This window comes from Corvus kubaryi, unplaced genomic scaffold, assembly GCF_017639235.1.
Source record: "Corvus kubaryi isolate FWS band 111438036 unplaced genomic scaffold, C.kubaryi_AGA036_p1.0 37322, whole genome shotgun sequence".
NCBI classification, from domain to species: domain Eukaryota; kingdom Metazoa; phylum Chordata; class Aves; order Passeriformes; family Corvidae; genus Corvus; species Corvus kubaryi.
In genome coordinates, this window is record NW_024581101.1 from 1588441 (window position 1) to 1603467 (window position 15027).

At 52.1% G+C, this 15027-nt stretch overlaps 1 protein-coding gene across 1 annotated transcript in view; it reads left to right on the forward strand.

Annotated features, from left to right (window-relative positions):
• The window catches only part of AR (androgen receptor), a 39587-nt gene extending 26494 nt beyond the window's left edge, over window positions 1–13093 (forward strand). Inside the window, exons 3-8 of the mRNA XM_042029217.1 lie at window positions 191–307; window positions 5848–6135; window positions 8240–8384; window positions 9155–9285; window positions 9487–9644; window positions 9913–13093. Coding sequence (XP_041885151.1) covers window positions 191–307; window positions 5848–6135; window positions 8240–8384; window positions 9155–9285; window positions 9487–9644; window positions 9913–10068 — 995 coding nt within the window. The 3' untranslated portion in view covers window positions 10069–13093. The remainder of the gene's footprint in view (window positions 1–190; window positions 308–5847; window positions 6136–8239; window positions 8385–9154; window positions 9286–9486; window positions 9645–9912) is intronic.
• Window positions 13094–15027: the final 1934 nt, after the last annotated feature.

Genomic DNA, 15027 nt, shown 5'->3' on the forward strand with positions numbered 1-15027 from the left:
TCTCCTTCTCTCCTCTCCTTCTCCTTCTCTCCTTCTCCTTCTCTCCTTCTCCTTCTCCATTATCCTCCCCTCCCCTCTCCTCCTCTCCCCTCTCTTCTTCTCTTGCCACTGTCCCTGGCGATACCGAAAGAGCCCAGCCTTTGTCTTCATTGTTACCCAGCACCCATGGTCCATTTCTCTGGTGTTTTAGGTAAACAGAAGTACCTCTGTGCCAGCCGGAATGACTGCACCATTGACAAGTTCCGAAGGAAAAACTGTCCGTCCTGCCGCCTGCGGAAGTGCTACGAGGCTGGGATGACTCTCGGAGGTACGGCCAGGGTCCCCTCCCGGGTCCCTGCATGTCACTTTGTGTATGAACAGTCAGTAAGTGGCTGGAAAACGAGGCTGATGGAGGGTGATAAAATGCTCAGGAAACATTTGCAGGGTTCTTAAACCAGAACTGTGAATTTCAGTAGCTTTTGTTTGTGTTTCAGGAAAGATACTTTTCCCTGATTTCGAACCTTGTTAATCTAAAAAAACTATAAACAGCAGGGTGAGTTGGTTCTGGCTCCTGGAGCCTCAGAGCAGAGCACTCCCCTCTTTTGATGGAATTATTCCCAGGCAGAAAGGGACAATTTCTTGGTGAAATTACAACCTCAGTGCTTTCCTTTGCTTGCTGGAAGCTGCTCCTGTGTCCCTGGTGAGAGTCCTTGTCACAGTTTGTCTCTGTCCCCAAATTTGTAGCCCTTCCAAAACTGACAGAGTGCCCGTATCCAAAATATGAGGTTTTCTGCTCAAAGTCTATGAGCTGCAGTGCTGATCACTGGGTGTCTGCTTGTTGAGTTCATTTGATGAAATCCTTCCCTGTGAGGGTGGGGAGGCCCTGCCACAGGTTGCCCAGAGAAGCTGTGGCTGCCCCATCCCTGGAAGTTTCCAAGGCCAGGTTGGACGGGGCTTGGAGCAGCCTGGGCTAGTGGAAGGTGTCTCTGCCTATGGCATGGGGTGGAACAGGATGATCTTTAAGGCCCCTTCCAACCCAAACTATCCTGGGATTCTGTGATGTTACAGTGAGGAGGAAAATACCCTGGAAAAGGGGACTGACAAACCTACCCCTGCTGGGAAGCCCTGGATTCAGGAGGCTTCTGGGGTTGCAGAGAGGAGCCCTGGCAGTGGCAGGCGCAGCATATGGGGACAGGGGCAGCCCAGACTGGTTGGGGGTGCCAGCATTTTGGGTTAAATCCTGACCCCATTGCTGGGATGGGCTGAGCCTCCAGAGCTGCTGGGCTGCAACAACAGTGTCTTGAAGGACTTGTTACTGAAGTGGTTCTGAATTGTGGCTCACCGAGGAGTAGAGGGTTTAGTTTTATTTCTCCCTAAAGGTCCTGAAAGGCAGTGCAGTCCTAACCCTCCTTTTTTAGCTTATATTGAAGTGCTTTTTTCTGCTGAAGTTTCCTTAAGTAGGAGAAGACATACATCAGTGTAACCCTCTTCTGCAGCACACACTGACAAAATTAATGCTAATACGGATACCCTGCTCCCTTCTTTTTTCTTCAGCTCTTTGGGTCACCCTGACCTGTTCTGCCAGGTCTGTTTTACATTTGGTTTGGATGTCGGTATAAAGGCAATTGTTACAAACAGGCAAGCTCATGGTTGCCCACAGTAACTTCTCCCGCAGTGGAGGCAGGGCATTTGAAATCACTCCAGCCAGTTGTTTTTAACTGGTGGTTAATTACAGTCACTGCTGGGGTACATCCCGGCAGCCCTGTGGCTCTTGTGGGGGAGGAGAAGGAGGAGGTGGAGGTGGTGGTGGTGGTGACACACTGAATGCCTTCTGCAGGCTCTGCTCTGGAACAGGATGGCAATGTGTTGAAGCACTTCATTATTGATTGAGATCACGGTGACCTGCAAGCTGGTATCCACTAACCACGATCTTCTCTTCGTAGAGAGGGAAAAGACACTGTAGAGAGGGCAAAGAAAACAAAAACGAAAAAGACCAAAAAACTGGTGGTAATGCTGTTTTAGTCTGTTTGGTCCTGCTGCTGTGCTGGCCTGTGCCCGCCATCCCACTGCACCTGTGCCTGCTGCCAGGGAAGGTGCTGCAAGGATCCTGCCAGCCTTGAGCCAGAGAAATGTCCTGGTACGGACACAGCTGCAGGGATCCTGCCAGCCCTGAGCCCGGGAAATGTCCTGGTATGGACACGGCTGCAGGGATCCTGCCAGCCTTGAGCCCAGGGAGCATGCGAGGTGCCAGGGGCTGTTTCTGTGGGGAACTCCAAGCTCCTGTGCCCAAAGCCAGAGCTGGCAGCCACCTGAGTTGCAGGATATCAGGGCACCTCCAGCCTGGCTGCTGCAACCTTGTGGGTCCTGGCTGGAGCAAAAGCTCCAAACACTTGTAATTCCTTTCATTTTGTTGATGGTAGGGCTAGAAATCTCCTGCAATAATAGCCAAAAGCTTGTGAAAGCCCAGGCTTGAGGCATAGCTGTGTTTAGTCCTCAATCAGGTTTAGCTGCTGGGGGCAGAGCAGAGCTCATGTCTCACAGACACAGTGGGTGTTGATGTGAGCAATTCCAGCCAGGGGCAATCTGACACATTTTTTGCAGAGCCATTGCAGTAGTTATGACCAGTGTTGTGTTGGGTGTACCTTATTTTTCATCTTGTCTGTCCCTGACTTACAGCAATTGGATCTTTATTACAACTTTGTTTGCATGATTAAAACCCCTACTTTTATTGATTTTCTTTCCCACACTGGGTGTTTGTCACCTGTGACTCAATAGCCCTTTTGCCTCCTACACAGCCACCCAGGTGACATTCCTTACCTCCTTGCTCCAAGGCATGTTGTCGTCTTTAGTATCCTCCTTGCTTGTGCAGTTTGCCAACACCTGTCAGGCCTTGCCTGCAGACCTCAGTCTATCTGTTCAGTGATCATTCTTACTGTTCATCCCTATTTTCCCATCCATACATTGCCATATAGGCTGGTTGAGTAAAAATGGTTAAATCTGGTTTTGGGGTGAATGTAAACATTCACTAGCAAAGGGCCATGAGCCACCCTCATAAGAAACAAACCTGTCTGATGTTGTTTCAACACTTATAATTGCCTTTGAGATGTATCACTAAGGGGGTCGCAATCATTCAGCAATACTGTCTGCTCTTGTATCCTTCAAGTTCTTTTCTTTCATGTGGACCTGACTGACTCAGATCTCTTAAATGTGTCTGCTACAACCAGTAATATTATCAACTGAAAGTATTGCACTAGACAAGATTGATAGCTTGACAGGTTCAGGTTTTGACAAGCCACATGCTGAAGTTCATAAAAACTTCAAAGGGCAACAGGATATAAATCAAGTCCTGTTCAGCTCCTGAGTGTCCCACTGGCAGCTGAGCTCGACGTGTGCTGCCAGGGGCTGCAGGATCTCTCCATTGCAGCCAGTGTGAGAGCAGCTTCCTCCAGGTCCCTGTAACTTCCCTGAGTCCTGGCACTCATGAAAATTGGTGCTGGAGCCCAGAGTGCTCCTTCCTCAGGGCTTTAGAAGTGCCTGTAAGGGAGGTGCTTCAAATGTGCATCACTTTGGCCATCGCTCTTGAGTGTGCTCCTGGGGGCTCTTGCACTGGTGAGTATTTTATTGTTACACCATATAATTGTGTCCTTTAAGCTTTTTTCCAAATCCATCTGGGAATTCCCCAGAGACCCCCAGGTCAGCTTGCAGGGCTTGGGGCAGTGCTGTGCTGCAGCTGCTCCTTGAGGCTCCCTGGGCCCCTCGTCCCTGCTGACAGCCAAGCAGGAAAATCCCAGTATTGGTCACACGTCCTAAGGTTCCTCCCACCTTGGTTTGAAGAAGTGCAATGTAGACTTCTGCCCAGCTTAGCTCATCCTAGAGTAAAAACATTACAGATGTCTTTAATTCCAATTTTTAAATTTTTGTTTATATTACCTGCTGAGTAGGAGCCACCATCACAAAGGGGTTTGGCACAGGTGACTGAGTAGAAGCGAGTCTTTACCTCTTGAAGTCTTTACCTCTTTCTCCACCTGTGCCCACCATCCCACTGCACCTGTGCCTGCTGCCAGGGAAGGTGCTGCAAGGATCCTGCCAGCCTTGAGCCTGAGAAATGTCCTGGTATGGACATATGTCAGTATTGCAGTGGCCTGTGGGACAGCTGCTCCTGAAATGCACAAACCCAAGCCCCCTCTCATAGCGCAGTTATCACCCACTGTCACAGAGGAGTCTTGTTTGTAGTTGCAGTCTCAGAGCAAGCTCGGTAGGTACTTGCTGTCTTCTCACTTCACTCAGGACCTTTTAATACTAGATAATTAAATATTAAGGAAAAAACCCCAAACATTTAAACCAAACCGTGTGTGTGTTTCGTACATGTGGATTTGGCTTCATTCACACACATGACCTGGGTCACTGGTTATTTCTAAATCAAAACTCTGTCAGAGGCTGCCCAAGGCGGTGGTGGAGTCACCATCCTTGGGGGGATTTAACAAATGTGTGGATTTGGCACTTGGGGATATGGGTTAGTGATGGCCTTGGCAGGGCTGTGACTTTGGAGGCGAGGGAGAGGAGGCTGTATCAAACAAGTAGCTGATGGCCAAAGGCCATCACATTGTGCTGCAGCACTGTTTTCCTCTAGCTCTCCTTTATTTTTATTAATCCTTTCTCCTCCCTTTTTATGGAGAAGCCTGTCTTTGTTGCCTGTACAGCAGATCATCCAGAGTACAATGCTTAAAGATCAACGTTTGGAGTTAATTTACAGAGCTGCACTTTGGCTTGACATTTTTATGTTTTGCTGCTTATTTTTTTAATTACAGCTGAAAGGAAATTCGAGATAAGTATCATATAATGAAGGAGCCAAAACCCCAAGGACAACTGGTTTGATGTTGTATTCCCTGCTTGAAGGAAGCCATGGGCTTTTGTTCTCTAATCAGTGGCGGTTTGGAGTCGGTGAGGGGTGGCAGTAGCAGCCCACCTGTGCTGAGCACTGTCAGGCTGGTATCAATGAGGGGAACATGGACTCCCCAAGACCTCTGGCATCGTGCCTCTGGAGTGCTGGTGGGCCTTGCAGGCAGACCAGCAGCTGTGGTTAGGAGCCAGGTGTGTGGGGAAAACACCTTTTTGTGTTGGCACAGATGCAGTCGCCGGCTGCTGCAGTCCCCCCACAGCCTGCCCGCACTGCTGACAGGGCTCGTGAGGCTGCACAGCAGAGTGAGGCCACCCTGCTCAGGTCTGCTCCCCCTCGGTGGGGTGGCTGGGAGGCTCCAGGAAAAAAGCCCTGGAACCACCTGCTGGCTTCCCAAATGTGTTTTCTGTAATGCAGTATGTGCAGAGTGTTTGCGAGAGCCTGGCTGTGGGGCAGCAGGCATTGCAGGGAAAAGGCTTTTGTCTCGGATGCATCCCGCTTCTACCCTGGTCTAGGATGGAACAATCCCACTTGGGCATCCAAGTGCAAGGGTTTTTTTTCCCTGGAACATGACCGTGTACTGAGTTTATCATCTTGTGTTGTTCCTCTTTTTGATTGCATCAAAAGCAGTTGTTTGAGTCGAGTCAAAACTTCTTCTCTCTCTGGATCTTCCTCTCTGTTTCTAAGTGGGAGTTAGAGACCGGTTGTGGCTGAGGATGTAAATGATGTTGGTTCTTTTCCATGTGAGATTAACAAGCAAATGGATTTTGTCACGCAGTGTGTTCTCCTCTCATCCTTAGGTGAGAACTGCAATGCCAGGGCGCTCCTTGGGCAGTGTCCACTGAGGGAGGAGCTGCTGCTTGGTCATCACTTTTCCTTGCCTCATAACTATAAATGGTGGAGCCAAGAAGCCCTGACTTTCTGTTTTAGTATATTTTAAAGCATCACCTTAAACTGTGTCCTTCCCTCAGCCCGCAAGCTGAAGAAGCTGGGTAACCTGAAGGCACAGGAGGATATGGAGGGAGCCAGCTCATCCAGCCCCACAGAGGAGCAAGCTCCCAAGCTGGTGATGACACGCATCGATGGCTATGAGTGCCAGCCCATCTTCCTCAACGTTCTGGAGGCCATCGAGCCTGGTGTGGTGTGTGCTGGCCATGACAACAGCCAGCCTGACTCCTTCTCCAACCTGCTGACCAGCCTGAATGAGCTTGGAGAGCGGCAGCTGGTCTACGTGGTCAAATGGGCAAAGGCGCTGCCAGGTGAGAAGGAAAACAAACAAATCCCCTCCCGGTTCCAAAGCCCCATCTGCACTGCTGGGGGCAGGTGTGAAGGGGGTGGTCTGTAGCCCATGTCCCATCACACAGCTCCTGGGGGACCATCTCCATGGGCACTGTGTGTGTCCCCTGCCTGGGAAGCAGCCTGTAGCAGTGTGGGCCTTGTGTCTAGAGGGGCTGGTGATGGGAGAGGGAACTGAGGGATGATGGAGTGTTTTGGAACTTACACCTTGGGTTCAGATAGCCCCTGGCTGGTGATACAGTGTGGGCACGGGGCACTTCTCCCCATGACAAGGCTGCTGCTGGTCAGGCCTCGGGGTCCTGCTCTTCTCCCCCTCTCTCCATGGAGGTTTTGCTCCACTTCCAGGCCATGTCTGCCAGCCCTGCAGAACGGCCCTCTAGACAAAGATTAGCCCTGTCCCAGGACCCACCTGAAGTGATGAAAAGGGTAAATCGCAACATGGCAGAAGAGCAATACAGAATCCCAAAAGGCTCTTTCCTGGCAGTCACTCAGGTTGCCCATGTGACAACCCGGTGGGATATATTTATGATGTCTTCAGAGAGGTAATACAGGCCAGGAATTTTCCAGATGCTGGTCAGCAGGTGCAGTAAATGGAGCATCCCAGTGACTGATGTGTTTATTGAGCTGGGTCTGCAAGGGGTCACTGGTTGGTGACATGCTGCCTGTTCCACATTGTAATCCTGCAACTGAGCGAGTGCGATGGCAGAGGGCTGAGCTCCATCTGGGCACAGCTGGACCCAGCTCACCTCCCAGCATCCTGGAGAGTGGGGCATGGGGCCAGTTCCTGCTGCCTTCTCCATTCTGGGCCCACTCCTCAGGGAACGCAAAGAAAAGAGGGATCCCACTCCTTGTATGTGTGGGGTGATACAGCAGAGAAGGAGACTGAGGCACAGTAGTTTTGCCATTCTCTGTCAAACCCTGGTGATGAACTGTGGTCGGGTGTCTGATGTTCCCAGGAGTTTAGCAGCCCCCTGGACTGGTGCTCCCAGCAGGACATTGGTCTGAATACCCTTAAGTACTGAGTAGCACATTCTGTTTCTGCTGTTCTTGAGTCTCTTGGCTTGTAAAACCAGGGACAAATCCTGCTTCCTCTTTGGCTTATCTACACCAGACATCAAGTTCAGACACAGAGACACCACCAAAACCACTTGGCATCTGGGGCTGAGGCTGTACCACTGCAGCAGTGCCGATGAAAAGTGCTTTGGAAAATGTTTTCTGTCATAATCACCCCCTTCTCAGAGGGTTTTACTCTCCTGAACTGCACCTGATGCCTGACCTCTCAGTGTGCAGTGGTGCCAGTTGCTGCCCTGCTGCCCCCTGGGGCTGGCGCAGACTGTGCCAGGATAGCATCTGGGCAAGATTCATTCTCCAGCTTGTTTGCCTTGAAGAGCTCTCCAAGCCACAGAGATCCTTGCCTCAGTGGGTTGTAATTATACACTGGAGCTGTTAAATTGCTTTAATATTTGATTGAAATAATGCATGATTGTCTTGAAACTCACTTATATTTGCCTATGCACAAGTATATAGAAAAAAGCAGTGTTGGAGGTGGTCTAAGCATGCCTGGGGTTTAACTCTGAGCCACCATCTGGGATGCTAATTTGAATTTAGGTGCTATTTTTGTTTCTCTTGCAATGTAGCTGAGGTTTCCATGCTCATTTCCACAGTCATTAGATCCATGCAGTGTGTATGGGACAGAAACTGGAATTTGGTGCAGTTAAATTAACTTAATTAAATTTGGTGAAGTCCCAATGGGACTTTCTCCCCTCCTTGTGTCCAAAGTCCCTTTTCTTCCCCTTTCTTCCCCTTTCTTCCCCTTTCTTCCCCTTTCTTCCCCTTTCTTCCCACAAGCAGGTTTGTGCTTGTCTATCCTTGATTCCCGGTCAGGGTAGGAGCTCCATGTCATGGCTGGTGTGCTCATGTCCTGGGACATGCTGAGCTTGGGCTGTGGACTGACCACCTTGTCCTAAGAGGAGCGCTGCAGGAGAGCTGGAGTCTGCATGGAAGCAGCCCTGGGAACTGCAGGAACCCAGCAGTAATTCGTAACATCCCTCCCTGATTGTTTATTAGGATTTCGCAACCTGCATGTGGATGACCAGATGTCAATAATCCAGTACTCTTGGATGGGCCTGATGGTGTTTGCTATGGGGTGGAGATCCTTCACCAATGTCAATTCCAGGATGCTTTATTTTGCTCCAGACCTGGTCTTCAATGAGTAAGTGCAAAACAACCAGAGTCTAACACTGGGCTTTGGGTCAGCCCAGGTGACAAACTACACTTAGAGCAGTCACTCTGAGCCACCCAACCCTGCCCAGCCCAGCCTGCTCCCCACTGCCACTGACCATGGGGACCTCCAGGAGCAGTGAGGACACTGGGATGCCTCTCTGGGTCCTGCCTGCTCCCTCAGCCTTGCCATGGGCTGATGCCCACTGGGGCAGCAGCAGAAGCTGGTGTGGGCTGAGGGGCTGCTCCATACAGACCTGCCTTTCTGCTATGGAGTTTGAATTCCAGCTTCCAGCTCTGTTGGGCTGCTGGAGTGAGCAAAGACAGAGACAAAATGTACTGTAAGTTCCTGGTGGGCTCTCCTCGATGTACCATCAGCTTAGAGCTGGGGAGGGTTTGCTGGCACTCAGATGGAAGAGCCTGAACCCAATAACCAAGCACAGCAGCAGGCAAACCCCCACCTTCCTGGGAGCTCCAGCTCGGCCTCATATCCCTCACGGATAGAAATGTTTGGGAAATCATTGCAGTTGCTCTTCAGACAAACGCTGCAAGTCCCTGGTAGCCATCTGTGTCCAGAGAGGATCACACACAGGCATTTTGGATCATGCTCCACTCTGGCATGTGGCATCCCCAGGACAGAGCTCGGGCCCTTGGCAGCAGGGTGTGCCAGGCAGGGGGGGTTTGCTGGGTCAGGGAGTGCCCTCCCCATCACACATGTGCACTTTGGTCTCCGTGCCATCCATACCCATCTCACCCTGCCAGGTACCGCATGCACAAATCCAGGATGTACAGCCAGTGCATCAGGATGCGGCACCTCTCCCAGGAATTTGGGTGGCTTCAGATCACACCCCAGGAGTTCCTCTGTATGAAGGCTCTCCTCTTCTTCAGTATCAGTAAGTACCCACACCCTTTCCTCCACAGAGCTCCAGCACCTGCTGCTGCATTGCCCTTGAGGCATCTGGTGCTTTTCTTGTGCCTGGACTTTGAATCAGCAGGAGGAGCCTGGGGATGTCCCTTGCTTCAGCCTTCCTCCTCCTCTCCTGTTGTTGTCACTCTCTGGGTTCCTCTCACCGTTTCCTTCCCATCCCACCCAGTTCCAGTGGATGGCCTGAAGAATCAGAAGCTCTTCGATGAGCTCCGCATGAATTACATTAAGGAACTTGACCGTATCATTGCCTGCAAAAGGAAGAACCCCACCTCCTGCTCCCGGAGGTTTTATCAGCTCACCAAGGTCCTGGACTCCGTGCATCCGGTAAGAGAGGACAGGGAAATGTCCATCTATACACATCATGTCCATCTAAATGCATAAGAAACAATGTAAGAAAGAAACTTTTCACAGTGAGAATGATCATTCCCTGGAACAACCTCCCCATCATGGGAGGAGTTCAGATGCAGTTGGAGAGAGTGCTGGATGGTCTCATCCAGGTTCCCTTTCCCAGGGAAGGTGGGACCTCTGTTGTGTGTCTTCCCAGAGAAAGCGCTGCCCAGGGACTTTTTAACCAGCTCCCTTCCTTCCCCAGATTGCCAAGGACCTGCATCAGTTTACATTTGATCTTCTAATCAAGGCACACATGGTGAGCGTGGACTACCCGGAAATGATGGCCGAGATCATCTCTGTGCAGGTTCCCAAGATCCTGTCTGGAAAAGTCAAGCCTATCTACTTCCACGCACAGTGATCTTTCGGAGGGATCCCCGTGCTGCCACCTCTATTCCAGCCATCTCCTGCCTGTTACTTCTGCACTACTGTCCTGCAGTGCCTTGGGGAATCCCTCTGCCGCCGTGGCCAAGGGGACAGGCAGTGACAGACCTGCTGGGATTCCTGAGATTTCTATTTTTCTGAGGTACCTCTGAACCAAACCCCCGGTGCTGGCCTCTGCTTGGCTCTGGCTGCTCACAGTGCTGGACAGGGGCTGGCGGGGGCAGCGGCACCATGTCTGAGTGTTCTCCTCTGTCACTGTGACTCTGGTGGCCCAGGGCCACAGGCCAACAGGAGAAGTGCCAGCGGTTGGTGGGTTTGGGGTGATTTTTATTAAAAGAACACAAAGCAGGTTGCAGCTCCACATTTGGGTGTGAGTTATGTTGCCAGCCTCCTTCCGGACGTTTTGTTTGCATTATGGTGCTGGGAAGCAGATGAGTTCTAACACTGCAGAAGAGAAGCAGAGCAGAGCTGGAGGACGAGGCGAATTTGTGGCTGAGGAGTTCACAGGCCCTGCAGCCACTGTGGGATCTGCTCTGGTCACCTTGGCCCTGGGACCTGCCTGTGCTGCCGAGGCACGAGTGATGGAGCAGACAGGCTGCAGTGGAAGGCCTGCTAAGGAAGATGACTGTGGAAATCCCCCAACGGCAGCTGGCTCCTGTTTTCCACCTGGGATGTTTTTCCTATGCCCTGTCCAGCTGGGTCTTGGTCTGCCCTGCAGACCCCAGGCTCTCAGCAGTCACAGTCTTGTCCTCACCAGCTGATGCTCCCTGACAAAGCCAAACCCACCTCTGAAAGTGCCTGATGCCCTCGGACCTCACACCTGCCTGGCTCCCCTGGGGCACCTGCATCCCCTGCCCAGTCCTGCACCTGCTCTGCTCCTGCCGTGGCTCTGCAGACCCGGGATTCCAGCTATGCTCCTTCCCTTCATTTGTCCCAAATATTTTGTCCCCAACTATTTTTGCAATGCCAGCAGATGAGTGTTGTGGAGTCAAGACCAAGGCCAGGATCAACGGGACCTGTGGGACTATGGGACTCCTCTCTGAATCCTGTCCATGGGGAGGTGGCTGTGGGAACTGGCTGGTGCCACCACGGCACTTTGGGGGGCTGGAAGGGAAGCTCCAAGAGACCTCCTGCTCTCAGGAGCAGCACACACAGCTCCTGCTGATGGCAGTGGCTGCAGCCTGGGGGGACACCATCATTCACTCACTGTCCCACATACATGGTCCTGTACACACCACACCACACACCCCACCCACACACCATCCCTTACACACCACCCCACACACACCATTCCACACACCCCATCCACACACACCCCATCCACACACACCCTACCCACACACACCCTACCCACACACACCCTACCCACACACCCCACCCACACACCCCATCCCCACACACCCCACCCACACACCATCCCTTACACACCATCCACACACCCCACGCACTCACACCCCACCCACACACCATCCCTTACACACCACCCCACACACCCCACCCACCCACCACCCCACACACACCATCCCATGTGCATTGCCCCACACACTCGGTCTGCCCCCAGCACACACACAGCGGCCAAGCCTATGTGCCCTGTGGTATTTTAGCTCCCCTCTTCCTGCACATCCTGAGTACATCAAAACCACCTGCTCAGACCCAGTCAGGGCTGTCAGTGACCCCACATGCACAGGCTCATGCCAGGGTCACACATCCCATCATGGGCTGTGACATGGTCTGGCATTACCAACCCAGACATCTACAAGGGATCCTTGTGCCAGCACAGGCAAACAGCAACCTGTGCACCCACTCAGGGCAGTGAGCCCACCCGGAGCCCTGTGCCCTCCTGGAGCCCTGTGCCCACGCTGTGCCCAGCTCTCCAGGCAATGCCGTCGTGGTGCAGCTGCTTCTTTGCATACTTGCAGTAAAATGAACAATTTCTGGATACTTTCCAACCTTTTTATGTACTTTTCATTATATGAAGGAGTAGGGAAAAAGCCCAAATTGAAGGGGAGGATCTTTCTTTGCAATGGTTTTCCTTCCTCTGCTAGATATGGCTCTGATCCCACTCCTCCTCCTTAAATCCTCTCGTAGGCAGCAACAGAATCCATAGGTGAACTTCCTGGCTGGCAGCCAGTGGGATGCTGCTCTCAGAGGTTCCCCCATGCCAGAGGGTGTGGCATGGGAACTGCTGGCATTTTCAGAGCTGGCCTGAGCTACAGATATTTGCAAATGAACCAGTAAAAAACTCCAGCTGGTGCATCCCTGTCTTCTGGAATTTTCCCTGGCTCTTCACAGCAGAGCTCAGTGAGCAGATGGGTAGTGATGCCCGATCCCTGTTATCAGCTCAGGATGGCTCCAAGCAGTTGGAGCAGCAATTTGAGAGAGCTTTGTGCTTCACACAGGCTCCCGTCAGTGAAGGTTTTGTTGGTTAATGAGTGTGGCAGTGTCCTGCTGGGTGTTCATCTGCTGGGAGACCGAGAAGAGGCCAAACCTAACAGGGATTTACCCACCCTGCTTTGCTGGTGGGAGCACCATGCAAATGAGAAGTGGGGGAGTGGGGAAAGGATACTGCCCGTGTATCGCCTGCCCCATGTGTGTCACCCGGTGTGAAGCTGCTCTGGACAGTGAGCGCTGAGCGGGGCAGGAGCTCATGGGGAGCACCCCCAGACCAGGACAGAGAGGCAGCTGGGGGCATTGAGGTCATGTTCTCTGTCTCTTCAGTAGCACAGTGAACTTCTGCAATGTGTTCATCAAAGTTGGGTTCCTACAATGTAATTACCTGGAGATGTGGGAGCCAGGACTCGCAGCACCTGTGTGTGTATTTGCTGGGGGAATTAATGCTGTTTCCACATGGATTTTCATGAGCTGCTGCAGGAACCGGGAAGAAGAGAAATACCAAATTAAGAAAATACCAAAGTCCAACTCCTGCCATTTATCTTTGTGCTTTTTGTTTTCTTCTGTGTTTTCTTGCCTACTTTTGCTTTAATAAAGCAAGGAGAATTTCACCGTGTTCACAGTCCCAAAAAAGCTGTCCCTGAGGCTCCCCTCGGGCTGGCTGAGCCCTGGAGTGGGGACCCCCGGGTGTCGCAGGTGGGAGCCAATCATGTCCATGTTCCCCTGTGGATTCACTGGCTCTGCTCTGGCTCATCTCAGAGGTGCGGGGGGTTTTGAGCTGGCTTAGTCTGGCTCATGGCTCAGTCTGGCTCATGGCTCAGCCCATCAGCTCCTGCCCAAGGCAGCAGATGGAGGACATGGGACACACATGTTGGTATCTCCCTGGGAGCAGTGTTTGTGCATGGATGACCACTGTTCCATAACAGAGGGTGTGGGATAAAGGACGCTGCCTTTAGTGAGGGCAGGAGGGACTTTTCCTCAGCCCTGTGTCATGCCAGAAGCAGTGAGCCAGATCAAATGGTGCAATGGAATGCAGCATTCCCAGGGCAGGGATCACGGACCTGTGCCCACTCTTGTCCACCTGTGCCCACCTGAGCCTGACCGGCTCCTGCCATCACCCCCTGCCTTAGCAGGGAGCTCAGCTCAGCAGGAGCAAGAGCCAGGGCAGCAGCTGTCTGCTTGGAGAGGCTGTGGATGAGTCTGGAGAACCGGCAGCATCCGCATGCCATTGCCATAATGTCCAAGAGGCCCTTTGTGCTTGGCTCAGGGAACTGGGTGCTCGGTGAGGGAGGTGGACGTGGGGCAGGACCCTCCCCATGGTACCACTCCTTGCTCTGGGCCGTGGGGTTGTCCCCATGGTCTGTAGGGAATGTGGAGGCGTACCTGAAGGGTTATAGTCCTCCCAGCCAGCCGGAGAGCTGCTGCCCCCACAGTCACCTCCCATCACAAGCCAGCCCCAGAGTCCCCGTGGTGTCCCTCGCCTTGCTGAGCTCTTGTCCAGGATGTTTCAATAACATAATGTATGCTCAAAATATCTGTCTCTATATAAAATAACGGCATGGCCCATATTCTATTGCTAAAGATATCTATTTAGTGAATGCTCTAAGAGTCCTCTCTGGTTGCATACTGAGGTACTGAGTCAGAATATGCCAATTTAATGGAGACTTTTAATTATTTTTTTGGCTGGGTGCTGCCCAGTTTGGAAAGGTCCCCTGTTTCATGGCATGCACGGGGCATACACTGGCATAGGCTGGGGTTGGTATCAGCTTCTCCAGCTTTCCTGTGGCTGCTTGAGGTTCAATAGGGACAATGCATTTGGGGAACAAGAGTGTCCCTTGTTTCTGCCCTCCTTCACTTGCACAAAGTGTCCTCACACATTTGGGCAGAATCCTGGGATTACAGGGAGGTGTCTGTGTTCTACCTGTTTCCAGGCCCAGGGCTGCCTGGGGACACTGCGGATGGCCTTGGGCAGGGTGTCCTAGCCCCTGTGGGTGGGTCAGAGCCTCCCCTGCCCACTGGCACCTGCTCCCTGCACTCACTCCCTTCAGCAGCAGAGGGACGCTGTGCTTGTGACTCACAGAGCAAATCTCTGCACCCACATGAACCCTTAGCAAGTGGATAAAAGCTGCTCTCTGTGCTGGATGTTTGGTGTTCTGTGGCAATTTTATGCTGTTTCTCTTTGTTAACATGTCTCTGTAATAATAAGAGTTAATAATAAGTATTTTACTTTCTTTGTAATAAGCCAAAAAGCTCATTGCTGGTGCCTTTTTGCCTGGGGGGCCTCCCAGCCCACAACTGTGTTCCTGGGACTAACAAAGGCCAGTGTCTGCAATTGCTCCTTCCACCAGAGCTGAGGGAAAGAGGGAAGCCAATGCACAGGATTGCCAGAAGAAAAAGAGCCAGCAGCCTTGGAATGGCAAGAGACTTTGGGGTACGATGCTGGTTTCTTCCTGGGACCTGGCTCCAAGGTGAGGGCTGAGCATGATACTGGGGATGCCTTGGCTCCATTTCGGTGGGGCTGTGACCCTGGAGCCCCCACAAACCA